Source organism: Vitis vinifera, chromosome 12, assembly GCF_030704535.1.
Source record: "Vitis vinifera cultivar Pinot Noir 40024 chromosome 12, ASM3070453v1".
Lineage (NCBI taxonomy): Eukaryota > Viridiplantae > Streptophyta > Magnoliopsida > Vitales > Vitaceae > Vitis > Vitis vinifera.
In genome coordinates, this window is record NC_081816.1 from 2503869 (window position 1) to 2524314 (window position 20446).

Below are 20446 nucleotides of genomic sequence, written 5' to 3' on the forward strand. Positions count from 1 at the left end.
GAACTCCGAATATATCCTTAGAATCTGGGCATTCTCGAAGTGCAAGCATAGCATCTACTAGTGGAGTATGCATGCCTATGTCAATTACACAACTCTCTCATACCATGCTGCTGATTTATGGGAAATTCAATTATTAGACTGGAATCTCCTTAAGCGTAGGAGTCGAATAGACGCCAGTCTCAGTGGAGGGAAAATTGATTCTAATCTGGATGAATACAATTGAAATTCAGATCAAAGGAAACTTGAGTGAATCTGAGAGAGGTGTAAATAGGTAGACAGGAAGGGCAGGTTGGTTAGAAGCCAAAGCACGACTTCCTTTGATACCCAATCATGAATGTCAATAAGCAGATCTTCACTTCCAAACTATGTTCCCAATGAATTTACTGGAATTGTTTCCAATACCTGAGAGCTTTAGATATTAGGATCTGCACTTTCTACACAGAACTAGAACACCTTTTCAGAAGTTCCTTCTAAACTAAACTGAGAAGGTTCATTCAGCACCCGTTGTCCCTTATTCTCTATGTTGTTATTGACAGCATCCGCATCTGGCAGTGAGAAAAAGAGGCTCAATGTCTCAATCTCTTGTGTGGAGTGTACCATCAGCAATTGTATTAATAATTACTTCCTTCAGGACAATTTGACAAGCTGCCATTTGTGTTTCACCTTTGCAATGAACCAAGGCCCTTTCCATATATCCACATAGAGATGGAGGGAGTATTTGAGGCTCAAGTATAGTATCAGCACCATCATGAGACAGCATTTTTTGCTTGGCTTCGGAACTGAGACATTAACATATGCTGAGTTTGCTGCACCACCAGTGGCATGCAATTCTAGGATTTGTTGGAATTGCACTATGGTTGCTCTTTTTCGATGGAATGATCAGATGTCTCAGTCGTTGAAGCAGATGGGGAACCATTGGCTTCGGTTGCTTGATTTTTGACTTTCAGCCTTTCAGAAGTGGCCCGACGTCTCTTCCTTTGGGGGGGGGGGGGGGGGGGGGGGGGGGGGGCGGGAATCAATAGCCATAGTAGCAGACAAAGCAATAAGCACAACAATAGGAATTCCTCCAATCAAGAGAACCAGTGAGTTGTCAATTCCAATCCTGTACTCGTTGTGTTGTATTGGGTACATGACAATGATCTTGATAATCATTCCAACAGCAATGGAGCAAATGCAGAAATTACAAAAAAGGCAATGAGAACCTTTCTGGAAGTGCCTGCCCACCTCTTTACAGTGGATCCAGAGGAAGAACCGGAACTGATAAGAATTTTGCCTTTAGGCACCCAAAGAAGGCATCAATGAAATCCATACCTGGAATATAGACCAAGAGAGTACTGTTGGAACCATCATTCAGGACCTCTGAGAGATAGTTGAGGTGCTCTGCAGATGGAGACTCAGCTTGTTTGCCAAAGTACTGCTTGAACCCATCTATGGGATAGTCAGGGCAAGAGTGAGCATTTTTTTTTTGGAGTCAACTGCAACTCAAATAAGCGACGTCTTTCAAGTTCGAGTGCCTGCTCATGTTCTTTTTCATTGTCTCTTGGATAATCAATTTCATGAGCCAGAAACCAAGTTTCATCTTCAATAGGTTTTCTCATGTATCGAACATCATCATCGTCATCATATTCATCAGAAACCCAATACTCAATCGGATAGTCAACAGATTCAATTAACCCGTCATCAACAGCAGCAAAACCAGAAACCAGGTCAGTGATATCCTCTGCAATGCCTTGTCTTACAGATAGCCATCTGCCCCCGGCAGTTCGTTCTCCACCTGAAGAGTTGATTTCTTGTCCAATTGAATGTCCAGATACAACCCCATAAGAAGCGCACCATCTTCACCAACAATTCTTAGAACCAGGCCCCTCATGCTCAAACCTCTCCTCCTAGCTGATATTCAATGGTTTCTCCTCCGATTTAAGTTTAACAGGAGGCAACTGAGGTAATTATTCCTTCTGATACTCCGATATAAGTGGAAAGTTTAGACTACTGATGGTCTTCAGCTCTGAATTCCTTTGAGACTTATTAAAGTATAAAGCATGCCTCAACCTCATCTACCTGCTCTTTGATTGCTGCCTGAATATCACCCATCTTAGCTTTCCTCTTTCCATTCTTCTTCTCAGAACCAGCAGTATTATCATACAGTCTCTTATCCAATTTATCCTCACTACCTCTTTGAAAGTTCTTGACCTTTCATTGCTATTCTCTGCATCAGCTTGTCCACTCCTAACCGCAGAGAGCGATTTGATGTTTCCACTGAATTCACTGGACAGTCTTTTGAAGAATCTCATAGGCAAGTATCGAAAAGAGAGAAAGGTAACCAAAAACAGAGTACAAAAGGAGAAGAAGAAAGAAAAAAATAAAAATAAAAATAAAAATAAAATAAGAACAGAACGAGCTAGGAAGAGCCGCGTTTCATATTTCAAATCAACGGGCTTTGAACAGGAGAGATAGACAAACAATCACAAGCAATCAGATTCAGCAAACAAACGAGTTAGTGATCATGATGTTTATGCTGATATAAATGGCGTCTTGGAATCAGTAAAAGAATAAAGAAGAACGGAATATGAATGAGAGCATAATGAATAACAGGAATCAACTTCAACACAGCAATCTTAGTGGAGAATATAAAAAAATATTCTCTTTCCGTCCACACCAATCAACAATATAAAAAATATTAAAACGAAAAGACGACCAAGTGGAGAAATCGAATAGGGATAGGAACATTGAGAGTAACAAGGAGCATACCTGGACAGTCTTTTGCTGCAATTACTCTCTTCTCGTTGCTGCGTGCTTCTCCTCCCTCCCTCTCCAATGCCTCCAATGCGTGCTTTTTCTCAAAGAAAAATCCACCCCCCTCTTTCTTTTTCTTTTCTCCCCTATATATATCACCCCTCAAGACCTAAATTTCCCTAAAAAAAGGTGAAATCTCCTATTTTCTCTCTTCTTTTCTCCTTATCCTTTTTTTTAAATCTTCCAATTCAAAAGCAATCTTCCCAATTTCAAATTCCCCTCCCAAAACCTTCCAAGGAGAGTCCCACCTTCCTTAAACTCAAACTAAAAAGTGAATGATAATCATGAAACTAAAACTAAAAAAAAAGAATAAAATGAAAATAAAAATAAAAATAAAAATAAACCAATAAACAAAAGCTGAGCCCAAAAGCCATGTAACCATGCAAGTCATACAAGTCACGCTAAAAATGTCCAAATGGGCCAAGTGTGCCTAAACGGGCCTATGATGAGACTAAGTGGGTCTAGGGTGATGCCTAATGGGCCAAGTGCCTAAATGGCCCAAGGGTGCCTAAGTGGGCTTAGGGTGCCTAAGTGGGCCTAAGTAGACTACCCTAAAAGCTATCCTAAAAATGAATGAAAAGCCTAAGTCTAAATTAAGGCTGCCAAGGGTCACAATAAGGGGTCAGATAATCCCTCGACCAAAATCTCCGAGGTGGCTAAAAAAAAAGTAAGTAGTACAAGTAGCAATGGGCTACCAAGGAATTACTGTGGAGCACTGAAAACAAATTTAAAGACATGTGCTAAAGGGACAAAATTGAGGGTCTACACCATGCTATTCAGGTATGCTTCTTACCTTCGTATCTTAATTCCATAAATTATGTATTGCTTTATATATGATCGTTATGTATTGCTTCGTATGCGATTCTCAACTTGTTCAGCATATTTTTATTTTTTATTTTTTATTGTTTGTTTAGCTTGCCATGTTTTGACAAAGAGATTAGGATAAAATATATGTTGTGCGTTTTATTTTCCAAACAAATCATTAATGTCTTTTGATGGCGCTTAAGAAGCAGTCCAAGTATGCACCCTAACTCTCCTTTATTGTAATTTGATCTTGTTTGGCATGCAATATTTGAAATCACCTAGCCTACTTAGGTACCTATAATTATCTGATTAATGGCCACACTTCCCTTAACTTTGTTAGTAGAGACCTTTATAGGGCTTAGAGGGGTGCTACCTCCTAGAGGTACCTTCCCAATAAGTAACCTGATCCCCGGACCGAGACTTGGGTTTTCAAAGACTTGCTTTTCCAAAAATTATGGAGTCATTTTTTTTTAGGGTTTTTCTTTCTTGTTTTATTTTCCCTTTAAAATAAAAATAAAATAAGTGGCGACTCTGACTTTTTTAAAAATTAATTTTTCACAAATAAAAAGCGAATCTCGCCGATCGAGTGGGGGCGCACGTGAAAAATGTGGGTCCACAAATACTTTTGGTGCTTATTTCAATCCATATAAGACCTTCCCCCCCCCCCATCCCATTTTATACATATCCTTGAGGTTGTTCAATATAAACCTCTTCTTCGAGTTTGGTATTAAAGAAAGTTAATTTTATATCCATTTGAATTTTTTTTTTTCAATTGTTTTATGTAGTAAGAGAGATAATCATACAAATAGTGTCAAGTCTAGTAGTAATTAAGTTCAAATACTTCAAAATAATCAATACTTAGTTTTTGCTTGTAAGACTTTGCCACCAATATTGCCTTGAAGCAATCAAATTCTCCGTTTATTTTATACTTGGTTTTGTATACCCATTTGACACCAACTAGCTTCTTAGAATTTAAGAGATTAGTGAGCTCCCATGTTTTCTCAATTGCATCAATTTTTTCACCCATAACTTTAAGCCAACAATCATCTCTAGCAACTTCCTCATCCATAGCAAATAAAACAATATTCATCAATTCTTCATCTGTTGGGTCACTGTATCACCAACAACATAACCTTGTAAGTATGTAGGTAAGACATGGTGTTGCTAGATGCCTTGATGACTATAGGACATGGAATCATAATTGGTGCACTAGCAAACTGCATCCTTTGACTTTCGCTTTTCTTTTCAAGATTAATGCAAACACTTAATGGTTATTTTTCATTAAAAGACTAATTTCATACTGCTTGCTCATAAAAAATTAATCATATCATGACTAATAATAGCCTTCTTAGTTTATGGACTATAAAAATGATTTTCTATGTTTAAAAAATGTAAACTATTTTTAAAAATTCATGATACTATGTGGTTGTTGTTCTTTGTTTCCAATTTTTAAAAGTAAAGTGAAATAGAAAACAATTTTTAGAGAACAAGTATAAGTTATTTTCACCAGTTTTTAAAAATAAAAGGAAAACATATAAAAATTATAAACAAAACCATAACAAACAAATAAAAATTAAACATGTGTAAAACCTCCATTTTGTCCTCTTAGCACGTGTAATGTTGAGTGCTTTTCTATGTTTCTTTCTTGACTTGTAGTTATCCTTTAGTTCCTTATAGATGTATGTGAGTGACTTACTAATTTTATAATTGCATAGTTTGTTTTTATTTTCAATTACATGATTTCTAACTTATATTTATTTTATTTTTGCATGAGATATATGCGCCGCCATAGAGGAGATCATTCAGGGCTTTCTTTGGAGGGAAGAGAATTCCCATATTATTGAAGACCAAGGTGGAATTATGACTTACCATAAAAAAGTGGAAGACCGAGCTGTATATCATTGGAGATTTTTTGGGGGCGTCACTTTTCAGCACCACGGTTGCATATTGGGCACAGATTTGGGGAGGAATCACCACGGTTGAAAGGGGCTGCTCCTCAGATCACGAATTCACAGGAAGCATGCCAAAAGAGGAATTGACAACTTGGTGGAGCTTGAGTGGTTAGATATACGTAACACAGTTACAATTCCACTCTATCAATGAATTGAAAATTTCAAATTCTTAAGTGATGTTTGGATTATGCAAATCAAGTACCATAGGAAAAAGAAAAAAAAGTAGAAAGAAATATAACATCTTATTTTTTATTTAGGGTGTACAATGCCAAGGAAAATCAAATATAATAAAGTTAGTTAGAAAGCTTTTCAATATTCATTCCTTGTAAAAAAACGTGAAAATGATTTATTAATTTTAGAAAAAATATGTTGTTTTTTTCCTTTTTTCTTACCTTTCATTTTCTTCTCTTGATTTCTTGCCGTGCAATTTTCCCTCAAACTTACCAAAATCCAATGGAAGCCTCAGTGTTTTCCCAGTAGGAGAAATACCTCAACCACGGTTCAACATCTTCTCGCTGAGGTACTTGGACAGGTTCTTTGCCTATGAGATTGCGTAGTAATCTTTCATGACTTGAGTTCATCAATCTTGGGGAGAATCAACTCAAAGTGAAATACCGTCCACTTTGTTGCATTGTAAAGAGATTCAAGTGCTAGGTCCATCATTGAATCAGTTCACAGGAAGCAGGCCAAGAGAAATTGGCAACTTATCAACAACTTCATTTGGTACCATTGAACAGATCGATTTACTCAGGAATAGCCTTATAGGTGCCATTCCAACTTCATTTGGTAATTTGACTGCCCTACAGATGTTGAATTTGGGGGGAAACAACATTCAAGGAAATATCCCCAAGGAGTTGGGGTATCTCTTCAACTTACGAATCTTGAATCTTGTTCAAAACAATGTAATGGGGATAGTACCAGAAACTATATATTTTAAACATCTCTATGCTGCAATCCCTCGGGCTGACACAAAATCACTACCTTTCAGGCAGCCTCCCATCAGGTATTGGCACTTGGCTCCCGGATCTTGAAGGGTTTTATATAGGAAGCAATGAATTCAGTGGAAAACTTCCGCTGTCTATTTCAAATATGTCAAAACTAACAGTCCTAATGTGGACCCGCATTTTTCACTTGCGTCCCCACTCGATCGGCGAGACTCACTTTTATTTGTGAAAAAGTAATTTTGGAAAAAAGGTTGGAGTCGTCACTTATTTTATTTTTATTTTGAAGGGAAAATAAAACAAGAAAGAAAAACCCTAAAATGTGACTCCATAATTTTTGGAAAAAGCATGTCTTTGAAAAACCCGAGTCTAGTCCGGGGATCGGGGTACCTATTGGGAAGGTACCTCTAAGAGGTAGCACCCCTCTAAGCCCTATAAAGGTCTCTACTGACTAAGTTGAGGGAAACGTGGCAATTAAATGGTTGATCATGAATACCTAAGTAAGCTAGGTGATTTCAGAAAATAGCATGCTAAATAAGGGAATTAACCACGATAAAGGAGAGATAGGGTACGTACCTGAATCACTTCTTAAGCGCTATCATAAAACATCAATGGTTAATTCAGAAATATGACCCACGACATGCATTCTATCAAGGATGATCAAACAAGCATCAAGACAATCAAGTATGGCATCAAGAGTGGTGCCTAATGGGCCGAGTATACCTATACGGGCCTAGGGTGATACTAAGTTGGCCTAACTAAGTCTAACCTGAAATGCACCTAAGTGAAGCCTAATCTAAACTTGAAGGGCGACCAAGGTCATAATGTGGAGCCGGATAAATCCTCCAACCAAAGTCTCCAAAGTAGCTCAGAGAAGGTAAGTTGCATGAGTAGAAATGGGCTATCCAAGAATCACTGTGGAACATTGGAAGTGAACTTAAAGACATGTGCTAAAGGGACAAAATGGAGGGTCTACACCTAGACATGTTCGGTAACTTCTTCACTGGTAATCAGTAGTTGCTCAAATTTGGACTTCAAAGCCTTAGTGCCCGAGTATATGCCTAATGGGAGCCTGGAGAACTGGTTGTACTCTTACACTCCATTTGGATTTTCTCCAAAGATTAAAAATGATGATAGATGTGGCATCAGGGCTAGAGTACCTCCATCATAATTATTCAAATTCTGTGGTGCAATGTGACTTGAAGCCCAACCAGGTTTTGTTAAATGATGACATGGTTGCACACATAAGTAATTTCAACATTGCAAAACTGTTGATGGGAAGTGAGTTTTTGAAGTGAACCAAAACCATGGGCTGCACCATAGGCTATATGGCACTAGGTAAAGTTTCCTACCACTTCAACACATTCTTATATTACAATGATACGGACTACCATCATTTTTTTTCTCTCTAAACCAGCTGGTTTTCCATTTGACCAAGAAGCAGTATTTGGCATTAAAGTCTACAAAATTAACAACTAATATCACATCAAGGTAGTAAGAGGATAAGATATTGTAAGTTTTCTTGGCTTTTAATATTTTTTTCTATCGTTTGAAAAATGAAGAGGCAATCATCGACTCTTTACAGACCTACATCTTTTTTTGACCTCTTAATACTTGTTTAATTTTTTTTTTTTATCTTTCTCTATATTACTATTTCTTTGTTCATTTTATTAATGAAAACTAATATGCAAGCATGCAAACTATGGTTCAAATAAGGGAATAGTATTTGTGAAGGTGATATATATAGTTATGGGGTAATGTTTATGGAAACTTTTTTGAGGAAGAAGAAGATGAATGTTTTGCTTTAAAACGAGCTTGTTTTTCTTCCACCATGACATTAGCTTTGGATTGTGCAATCAAGTTTCCTGAGACGAGGATTAACATGAAAGATGTGTTGTTAGACTCAAGAAGATCCTGAATCGAATTGTTGATATAAGGACCCCATTACAATCACATTATTATCTTTGGTAAATTGTGATATGGTATAAGAGTTTAGTTTGGTATGAGATCTCATGTTTGCCCTCGTATTCACAATTTACATTTCTCACACTTGTTTATTAGATATAAACTATGAGAAAAATTGGTACTTTTATAAATTTGACCAATATGTAACTTACACCTAATCTAACCAACATGGTAACCTACAATGGCTTACCTAACACTTGCCAATAAACACCACGAGAATCATATCTTCATGAAGGTAGATTGAAGAACATCTTACATTACTTAAATTCTTATATATTAATACACTTCCTCCTATTACCATGTTTAGCCAAGTCGCTAAGCAATTGTATCTTGTTACCAATAATAGGGGGTAAATGAAGATTTTAATTTGTATGAAAGTTGTTATATGCTGCACACATATTTTCTTTTTGGTTTCTTTCCGTCATTGTTAGCAATTTTTCTTAAAAATAAAGTTTGAAATGACTTCAAATTTTTAGAGAAGTCAGAAATTTTGTTTCAATGCAAATTAAAGATATAGAAATCATTAGCTTAAATTTATTTATTATTAGTTTTCTTTTTTCCAAGAGAGGTGCTAGACTTTTAGGCCACCATAATAATGATCATGGGCCCATCTATCTACCTGCTGTCCTTTCTACGGTAACAATAATAATGATGATAAACCATTCATCTACTACGATGACCGGCATAATGTCAACAATAATGATAAATCTACCTCAGGACAAAAACGGTTAGAAATTTTGTTATCAGAAGGCTTGCCATGGAAGGTGATTGAGTTGCAATTTCAAAGCCAACCTGAAAACCCCATAATTTCAAGGTAGTAGGTATTCATTTTTGCCTTTTCATTTGGATGGCTGAGATTTAATCGGTTTCATCCGATGACTGAAAAAAAACGAGGCATGCTACCTCCCTCGGCACCCTAGAATTTTCCTTCCATGTAAACTCTCCAATTCCTTACCAGGTCTGGCAGAACAAATCAAAATCTTTTTCTGTCAGAAATATTTCATTTTACAAATAAAAATAATTAACATGTTTTGAAAAATCTTCAAGTCTTTCGCGAACGCTCTTTTTTAGAATTAATGTTATGTTTTAAATTTGGTTACATTTCTTTAAACAGTATGATTTTTCTCTCTTACATTAATTAGAAAAAGTATGATTTTTCTTTCTAAATTAGCATTACAGTGTAGTGCCACTTTAACGTGATATAGATACGAAAAATGATAAATCATTTATTTGAATTTTTAAAAGTTATTTCTTTCATAAATTATTCTTTAATAAATTTAAAATTATATTTAATTTTTGAAAAGTACTAAAAAAGATAGAAAATAATTTAAATAATGAATTTCTTTGGATAATATGGAGATAGAAAAGTAAAAAATACTAAGAAAAAAGGGGGAAAAAAATACTAAAAGAATTTTCTTATAATTTTTCTTAAAAAAGTGGAAAAAGTTTTTAAAAATTATAGGCTTGTTTGGTTGATTTTTTTAAATCTATTTTATTTTCTTGAAAACAAAAAACACGTTTGAGAAGTGAGACACCCATTGGTCTCACTGTTCTCCATGGTTTCAAAGGGATTCTTTTTAAGGAACCACAAAAAAATATTCGCCTTATTTTTTTTATATCATTTAGAGAAAAAAAAGGAAATTTGTTCTATACCATACTGGTTTCTATTATTTCTAAATATTTGAAGTTGGTTTTGCTAGATTTGATTCTCTATTCCTTTATTCTTGAGGAATATTGTTATTCATGGTCCATCAATTTAGTTAATGAGATTGCTCTTATTGCCTTTAAAGCCCATATAACATATGATTCCCAAGGCATTTTAGCAATAAATTGTCCGCAAGAACCTCCTTGACCGTAGTTGCCCCTTCTTGACCAGCTTAACTCACTTCTCCAAAAGTGGTTGAGGGTGTCTTGTCACTTTAGGGGCCACACACCGGGTTTACCCAACAATTACTCGTTCTTTCTTCCTTCTTCCAACATTTATCCAATTGCATTATCACATATGCAAATGCTTGTTGAATTGTTTTGAGTATGTCCAACAAGAGATAGTTGCAGCAGCTCTGGTCATAATCCATGCATTCAATGATGTGTAGGAAATATCAAACTTCGTGTTTGGTCATGCAAAAATTGTTTCTCTAGAATTTTAATTTTTATTGGAGTTAGAAAAGTCTTGCTTCTTCAATGATCATCCAATGATTCAATCATGACATGCAGAAAATGTTCTTACCCTATTAATTATTTCAAACGACATTTTCTAAAATGATAAGTGTTTTGAAAAAATTTTAAGTTTTTCATGAATCCTTATTTTTTTATTTATTTTTTATGAGTAATGTTACATTCTAGATTTTTCTATATTATACATACTATCATAGTTTCTCTCTTTCTAAATTATTTGAAAGAAGTGTACTAGAAAAAAACATCATTTTTTCTTCTAATTAGCAGTCATGATCATAGTTTAGTGTCACTATGTCTATCTATCTATTTATATATAATGGTATGTTATACAATGGATTTATAAAATGAGTGGAGAAGATCTCCATAGCATAATGAAGATAGAAAATTCCAAGCATAAGGTTGATGGATTTAGTTTGAATTGAATCATGATTGAATCATAATTAGATGAAAGTTGTTAAGCAATTTACTAAATTAATTATTAAATAGTTACATTCTTCTAGATAAGGGTGGAGTAGCATAAGAAGTGAGACTACCAAGTTAATAACCAATGCTTTTTGACCCACATAATTAGTTTTGTGGTTGTCACTTTGGATGAGATTGCATTGAAGCCCTTGTCCACCTCATTCACCTACTTCTTCCAAAAAGGTTGTTGGCCACCAATTACTCTCCCTTCCTTAACTCCTGCATTTGTGAATCACATCCTCTTCTTCAATCTTCATCAACTATCTTTTCTTCTTGCTCTCTCAGAGGAAAGATGCATCTCTTTTCACCTTATGTTTTAGTGTTTGCTTTGGTGTGTTGTTGGATGGCTTACTTCACTCCCATGGTATTCTCCATCAATTTAGTTGATGAGTTTGCTCTTATTGCCTTGAAAGCCCATATTACAAAGGATTCTCAAGGCATTTTGGCAACAAATTGGTCAACCAAAAGCTCCCATTGCAGTTGGTATGGAATTTTTTGCAATGCTCCTCAACAAAGAGTTTCTACAATCAACCTCTCTAACATGGGTCTTGAAGGAACTATTGCACCACAAGTTGGCAACCTTTCCTTTCTTGTTTCCCTTGATCTTAGTAATAACTACTTTCATGCCTCTCTTCCTAAGGATATTGGTAAGATTCTCATAACATTTGTCTACTTTATGGGTCAATATTCATGTTTCTTGCTTCAATATATAACATCAATAAAGGTTGGGATTATCATAATTTTTGGCTTTCAATTGTCATGAAATGGTTGAGTAATTGATAAATTATAGTTTCAAAAATAATATTTATATATTTGATAGATTGGAATGTTGAATTATTGTGATCATGTATAATCACTAAAATAGGAATGATACAAGTCTAATTTATTCTCTTTATTTTGATATAAAATCCACTTTAATTGAATAAATCATTATGCAATTTAAAAATTAGTTCTATTTTTTTTTCATTTCTTAAAAATTGTTTTTTTTGAATGAATTCAAGTAAGCATAACCATACTAATGGCAATAATTTTTTATTTTGAATTTTAGAATGAGTAATACCAAATATAAATCTAAATAAACATACACAATAATAATAAAAAGTTTCAACTAACTAAGTGCTTTTCTTTTTAAGTTATAACATTAATTGATTTATTTATTGTAACATTTTACAATTGATAGATAATTTCAAATATAGAAAATTTTGATCCAAAAAAAATTAAATTATTGAAAAAAAAATATAATTTAATGTAATTTGTTAAAATTCCTAACAAAAATAAAAATAAATGTCAATTAGTTAATTATATTCCATCTAATATTCAACATTTGTGTTGAGTGTATAGTTAATTTATTCCACAAATTATTATTTTCAAGTAAGAAATATTATTGTACACAATTCAAACCATAGTAGGAGTTTCAAATTATATTCAACTAAACCAAAAACGTGCTACCTAATTGCTTGGCAACTATCAATATGTGATTCATGATAAATTCTCCTCAACATTAGTGCCTCTTACAAATATTATTGTCATGTTTGATTCCGTGAAAATATTAAAAAAAAATATATTAAAGCAAATAATTTTCTTATAAAATTAATTAAAATTTATCTAATTTTCAATTATTTAATGTTTAGATAGAAAATTTAAAACAAGGTAAATGTGTTTAAAGTAACATATAAATAGTCTATTAACTTTATATTTATATAATTTTTTCCTTCAAATTTTTTCTCTCCATCTTCTTTGTCTTATTTATTTATTTATTTATTTTCTTTTGGAATTGAATAAAACCTATGCCTATGTTTAGGAAAATATAAGGAGGAAAAAGAGTCCTTTAGAAGAAAAGAAAAAGAAAAAGTGAAAGAAAATAAAAAAATAAACTTTAAGTTAATAAATTATTTGTTTATGTTCATTCAAATTCATTCAAAATAAAAAAAGATTTAAAGTCAATAAATTAATTTTATATGTTTTTTCAAATTCATTAACTTATTTTAAATCCTCGATGCAAAGTTTTAATAATTTTAAAATACATAAAATTATAATTAATTATAATTATATTTTTTTTCTCTTTTTTTCTATAGTAAAACTAACCACATGAGAAAATTAAAGCCCATTTGACAGTGTTTTTATTTTTTTATTTTTTTCAAAATAGAGAACAAAAAACATATATTTTTTTTAAAAAATATTTTTAAAAATAAAAATCAAAAAGTTTATTTGGATGAAAGAACTTGTATTGTTTTTTTTTTAAAAAATGTCTTACTTTTATTTTATAAAAAATTATAAATTTAATTTATAATAATATGAAATCAAATTCAAGTTAAATCTGATTAAAAATAAATAAAATTTATATCTACAATTATATATGAGTTAAAGATAAATAATTTGTTTTTTATTATGAAATAATTTTTTTTATTCTAGTGAAATAAAAATTACTATAAGATAAAAATAATTTTAATATGCATTTTTAATACAAGTCTAAGTACTTTAATTTTTTTTTTTAAATTTATTGTTTGACCATGATTTCTTATGCTTGTTTTTAGAAATTGTTTTTAAGTTAAACAAAAAAAAGTTTTTTTTTTAATATTTTATAAAAATAAGGATATTTGGCAAGTTGTTTTTATAAAAGAATTTTAAAAATAAAAAACCAAAATACTTGTTTGGATAAATTGTTTTTAAACAAAAATTGTTTTGATTTTGTAAAAACATTTTAAATTCAATTTATATAATATTAATTAATTAAATTTAATTGAAGTCTTATTGAAAATGAAAATAATTTTTTAATTACAAAAGATTAAAAAATAAATAGTTTTTAGTAAAATATAAATAATAATATTATAATAAAATCATAAATTATATTTTTAGTAGAAAATATACTATTTTATAATATGTTAGAAACATAAGGATATTAACATCATTACATTTTTTTTCTTTTTTGTTAAAAATGAATAGTATTAATTGCCAATAGCATTTTATTTAAAATGAATAATGAATAAATTTTTACTTTTTTAACATATAAATGAGCCAATTTTTTTTTATACATATACACTCATTTAATAATCAATTTTGAACATAAAATTCTAGAATATTTTGATTTAATCTACAATTAATTGTATCAGTTTTTTTATTGCAAATTATTCTTCAAAATTAAAGGATTTATTAAAGAATTTAAATTATTAATTATGTCTTACTTAATTTATAATCTATTTACCTAGTGAGAAAAAAAAAAAAAGTTGTGTATAGGATAAATAGTAAAGTCATGACTCATGATATATCAGTTTTTTTTTTCTATTATTAGATTTATTTTTGAGCTCCAAATTATTTTAATTTTTTTTTAAACTCATTAATAAATTCAATAAAAAGTGTTACTTGATTTAAAGTTCATTTTTCTAGTGAAATTTTTTATAAAAGTATAATTATGTATAGAAAAGAAATAATAGTCATTATAAACCAATTTTTATCTATAAAATTATAGTATTAATAATTTTATTATTTGAATTTTAAATTATTTTTAAAAATTATTAGGTTTGTTAATGAATCCAACACATTGAGTCATACTTAATTTGGAGTTCATTTGGCTAGTGAAAAAAAATTGAGAAATAATAATTTTATGTAGAAGAGTGTTTTAAATCATTTTTTGTTCATAAATTTATGATATTAATGAGTTAAGTTTTAAATTATTTTTAAAAATTAATAGACTTGTTAACAAATCCAACGCATTAGGTCTTGTTTAATTTTGAGTTAATTTGCCTAGCGAAAAATAATGATTCTATGTAAGAAGAGAAATAATAGTGTGTGTTTTTCTATTATTTTTAAAACTAGTAAAAATAACTTTTACTTGTTATCTAAAAGTTGTTTTCTATTTCACTTTATTTTTGAAAAATGGAAACAGATAACAATAATTAAACGGTATTATGAAATTTTAAAAACTGTTTTTTGTTTTTAAAAAAAGAAAATTGTTTTTAAATACTTTGCTAAATAAGCTCTTATTTTTTTATAATATTTTCTTTTCTTTCTTTAATACTCTTCTAAACCAAACATAATTATATGTTCATAATAATAATAATATTTTTTATTTTATTTTAGGTAAGTGCAAGGACCTTCAACAGTTGAATTTATTCAATAATAAACTGGTTGAAAACATTCCAGAAGCCATTTGTAATTTATCAAAACTCGAAGAGCTATATCTTGGCAATAATCAGCTGACTGGCGAAATTCCAAAGGCGGTCAGTCATCTTCACAATCTGAAGATATTATCATTGCAAATGAACAATTTAATAGGTTCCATACCAGCCACCATTTTCAACATATCTTCTCTGCTCAACATTAGTCTCTCCTATAATAGCCTCTCGGGGAGTCTTCCCATGGATATGTGCAACGCCAATCCAAAACTCAAGGAGCTTGATTTTTCATCAAATCATTTGAGTGGAAAAATCCCCACCAGTTTAGGCTAATGTGTAAGGCTTCAAGTAATTTACTTATCATTTAATGAATTTACGGGAAGCATACCAAGAGCAATTGGTAATTTGGTAGAGCTTGAGAGGTTATCTCTCCGGAATAACAGCTTGACAGGTACGCTTTTTATTTTTATTTTTTTTATTTACTTTTTATTCTCACTTTTCCTCGAGCTTTCAGAGATGTAGGCAAAGTGATGATATTTTTCCAACCCACACATTTTAATTGTGTTTCAGGAGAAATACCTCAATCTCTGTTCAACATCTCTAGGCTGAAGTTTTTGAGTCTAGCAGCAAATAACCTAAAAGGTGAAATCCCCTCCAGTTTGTTGCATTGTCGAGAGCTCCGACTGCTAGACTTATCAATCAATCAATTCACTGGGTTCATTCCACAAGCCATAGGGAGTTTATCAAATCTTGAAACATTATATCTTGGTTTTAACCAATTGGCAGGTGGAATTCCTGGAGAGATTGGGAATCTTTCAAATTTAAATCTTTTGAACTCTGCCTCTAGTGGACTAAGTGGTCCAATTCCTGCCGAAATTTTCAATATCTCTTCATTGCAAGAGATTGGTTTCGCTAATAATAGCCTTTCTGGGAGTCTTCCAATGGATATCTGCAAACATCTTCCTAATCTCCAATGGCTCCTTCTTTCTTTGAATCAGCTCAGTGGTCAACTTCCTACAACTCTGTCCTTATGTGGAGAGCTTCTGACACTGACACTTGCCTATAACAACTTCACTGGAAGCATACCAAGAGAAATTGGCAACTTATCCAAGCTTGAACAGATTTATTTTCGGAGGAGTAGCTTCACAGGTACTATTCCACCGTCATTTGGTAATTTAACCGCCTTACAACATCTTGATTTGGGGGAAAACAATATTCAAGGTAATATCCCGAAGGAGTTGGGGAATTTGGTAAACTTACAATTCTTGAGTCTTAACGTGAACAATCTAACGGGGATAGTACCAGAAGCTATTTTTAACATCTCTAAGCTGCAAGTCCTTTCGTTGGCAGGAAATCACCTTTCAGGCAGTCTCCCATCAAGTATTGGCAGTTGGCTCCCAAATCTTGAACAACTTTTAATAGGAGGCAATGAATTCAGTGGAATAATTCCAATGTCTATTTCAAATATGTCCAACCTTATCAGCCTAGACATATCCGACAACTTCTTCATTGGTAATGTGCCAAAAGATCTAGGTAACTTGAGACAACTCCAGTTGCTCGGCCTTTCACATAACCAGTTGACTAATGAACACTCAGCCTCTGAGCTTGCCTTTCTTACATCATTGACGAATTGCATTTTTTTGAGAACATTGTCGATCAGTGATAATCCCTTAAAAGGCATGATTCCAAATTCATTGGGGAATCTCTCCATTTCTCTCGAAATTATTTACGCAAGTGACTGCCAACTCAGAGGCACCATTCCTACAGGGATTAGTAATCTAACCAACTTGATTGGTTTGAGACTTGATGATAATGACTTGACAGGGTTGATTCCAACACCATTTGGACGCCTACAGAAGCTCCAGATGTTGTCTATTTCTCAAAATCGAATACATGGATCCATTCCTAGTGGTCTATGCCATTTGACAAACTTAGCATTCTTGGATTTGAGTTCAAATAAACTTTCCGGAACAATCCCAAGCTGCTCTGGGAATCTTACTGGACTGCGTAACGTCTATCTTCACTCCAATGGACTAGCTTCTGAGATACCTTCATCCCTGTGCAACCTTAGAGGTCTCTTGGTTCTTAACTTGTCTTCAAACTTCCTCAACAGCCAACTACCCCTACAAGTTGGAAACATGAAGTCCTTAGTGGCATTGGACCTGTCAAAGAACCAATTTTCAGGAAACATCCCAAGCACCATATCACTTCTTCAAAACCTGCTCCAACTTTACCTATCCCATAACAAGCTACAAGGTCACATCCCCCCCAATTTTGGTGATTTGGTGAGCTTGGAATCCTTGGATCTGTCTGGGAACAATTTATCTGGTACTATTCCCAAGTCATTAGAGCATCTGAAATATCTTGAATACCTAAATGTTTCCTTCAATAAACTACAAGGAGAGATTCCAAATGGAGGACCCTTTGCAAACTTCACTGCTGAATCTTTCATCTCCAACCTAGCACTTTGTGGAGCACCTCGGTTTCAAGTCATGGCATGTGAGAAAGATTCCAGAAAGAACACAAAATCACTCCTCTTGAAATGTATTGTGCCACTGAGTGTATCATTATCAACAATAATACTAGTGGTTCTCTTTGTTCAATGGAAGCGAAGACAGACTAAGTCAGAAACTCCAATTCAAGTTGATTTGTCGCTTCCCAGAATGCATAGAATGATTCCACACCAAGAACTCCTTTATGCAACCAACTACTTCGGTGAAGACAATTTGATTGGGAAAGGAAGCTTAGGCATGGTATATAAAGGGGTATTATCTGATGGGTTGATTGTTGCTGTGAAGGTTTTCAATTTGGAATTGCAGGGAGCTTTCAAGAGTTTTGAGGTAGAATGTGAAGTAATGCGGAATATTCGCCATCGAAATCTTGCCAAGATAATTAGTAGTTGCTCCAATTTGGACTTCAAAGCCTTGGTGCTTGAGTATATGCCTAATGGGAGCTTAGAGAAGTGGTTGTACTCCCACAACTACTACTTGGATTTTGTCCAACGATTGAAAATTATGATAGATGTGGCATCAGGGTTAGAGTATCTCCATCATTATTATTCAAATCCTGTGGTTCACTGTGACTTGAAGCCTAGCAATGTCTTGTTAGATGATGACATGGTTGCACACATAAGTGATTTCGGCATTGCAAAACTGTTGATGGGAAGTGAGTTTATGAAGCGAACCAAAACCTTGGGCACCGTAGGCTATATGGCACCAGGTAAAGTTTCCTACCATTTCAACACATTCTTATGTCATTTTTTCTCTCTCTCAACTAGTTGGTTTTCCATTTGACCAAGAAGCAATATTTGGCATAAAAGTTTTACATAATGAACAACTAATATTACATGCAGGGAGTAGGTTAGAGGATAAGTTATTGTAAGTATTCAAGGTTTTTTAAATTGTTTTCAATCTTTTGAAAAATGGAGAGATAGTCATTGGCTCTTTACAAACATCTTACATGATCTTTTTTGACCTCTTGATACTTAATTAATATTTTTTAACAAGAAGATCGTTTTTTTATTAATTATTTATCTTTCTCCATATTACTATTTCTTTGTTCATTTTACTAATCGAAACTAATAAGTATGCAGAGTATGGCTCAGAGGGAATAGTATCCACAAAAGGTGATATATATAGTTATGGGATCCTGTTGATGGAAACTTTTGTGAGGAAGAAGCCTACAGATGAAATGTTCGTGGAGGAACTAACCTTGAAGAGTTGGGTGGAGTCATCAACCAACAACATAATGGAGGTTATAGATGCCAATCTCCTGACAGAAGAGGATGAAAGTTTTGCCTTAAAACGAGCTTGTTTTTCTTCTATCATGACATTAGCTCTGGATTGTACGGTTGAGCCTCCTGAGAAGAGGATTAACACGAAAGATGTGGTGGTTAGACTCAAAAAGCTTCTGAATCAAATTGATGTTTTAAGAACTCCATAATTAAGAAGAAGGCATGGAGATCACATCACTTTCTTCCACCCTGAGCTTGTTTAAGAGTTTACAAATCATGAACTAAGGGACCATTGGGCATGGTCTGCTAGGTATTGAAAGTTCCTTATTATATCACCTTTATACAAATCATTTTGTATGCTTTTATTTAATTTTTTTCCATTGGGATAATATTAAGTGAAGATACTTAATGAATGACTTCCAGAAGAACATTTCGTACTTCTCTTTTTAAGATACGGTAGATTCTACTACAATAAATTATTTGGCTATGATTGATCATTTCAGCAAATTGTCTTGTCAAAATCGACCTCTATTTGTAGATATATTTTACTTAATTTGTTATAACTTGCAATTACTTAATTTCTAGATTGGTCTCACTGGTGTAACGGCTGCTGCTTGCTGCTGTACTTCAGAAGTTGTTGCACTTCCAAAGTGAGGTAGTTTGTTAGATTTTGCACCAGGCTTGACCCGAGGTTAGCTCTTTTGTCCTTTTGGAAAACTGCACCGCAGCTGTCCCTTCCTGACCGGCTCAACCCCCTTCTCCAAAAGAGGTTGAGGGTGTCTTGTCCCTTTCGGGATCACCACACAGGGTTTACCCACCAATTACTTTGTTCTTTCTTCATTCTTCCTACATTTCTCCAATTCCGTTATGACATGCAGATGCTTGTTGCATTGTTTTGAGTGTGTCCAGCTGGAGACAGTTGCAGCAGCTCCGGTCATAATTCATGCTTTCAGTGATGTGTAGGAAATATCAAACTTCATGTTTGGTCATGCAGAAAATGACAGCTGAATTATAATTTTTATGGGAGTTAGAAAAGTCTTGCTTCTTTGATGATTATCCAAAGATTCAATCATGAAATGCAGAAAATGTAAATCTTCATGTATATAGGTTTGGAACTTATTTCTTTAGAAAATATATGAATCTTCAACAATCCCTAATTTCACACCCATATCAATGATGTGCATGCCCCATTCATATGTATTACAACCATCCGCAATATATATCACATTCAAACAAAAATATTCTTATAGAATTGATATTGACTCTAAATATTTGATCAAATATTCCACTACTTAGATCAAAACTCAATGGCAAAAACAATGAAGGATAGAAATTAAAAAATAAAAAATAAAATTATTTTTATATAAAATGAAATAAAAATACCTTTGAAGCTCTTCATGTAATGGGTTTGGAGTTATTTATTAGTTCTTCATCGATTGATTTCTTCCATGTTGTCTAGAATATGTACTAGAGATAGCTCAAAACACCCATAATCATATACAAAGAAAG

The 20446-nt window shown here is 33.0% G+C and overlaps 1 protein-coding gene across 2 annotated transcripts; it reads left to right on the forward strand.

Moving 5' to 3' along the window:
* Positions 1-11245: 11245 nt before the first annotated feature.
* Positions 11246-19374, forward strand: LOC100262504 (receptor kinase-like protein Xa21). 2 transcript variants are annotated; one of them, XM_059741246.1, is made up of 5 exons: positions 11248-11739; positions 15170-15655; positions 15775-16353; positions 16555-18423; positions 18797-19374. In XM_059741246.1, exons 3-5 carry the CDS (start codon positions 16146-16148, stop codon positions 19144-19146), a joined length of 2427 nt encoding a protein of 808 aa, XP_059597229.1. In that variant the 5' UTR covers positions 11248-11739; positions 15170-15655; positions 15775-16145; the 3' UTR covers positions 19147-19374. The 2 variants fall into 2 exon arrangements, with proteins under 2 accessions (XP_010657055.1, XP_059597229.1); XM_010658753.3 differs by having other exon boundaries at positions 11246-11739; positions 15775-18423.
* The last annotated feature ends 1072 nt before the right edge of the window (positions 19375-20446 follow it).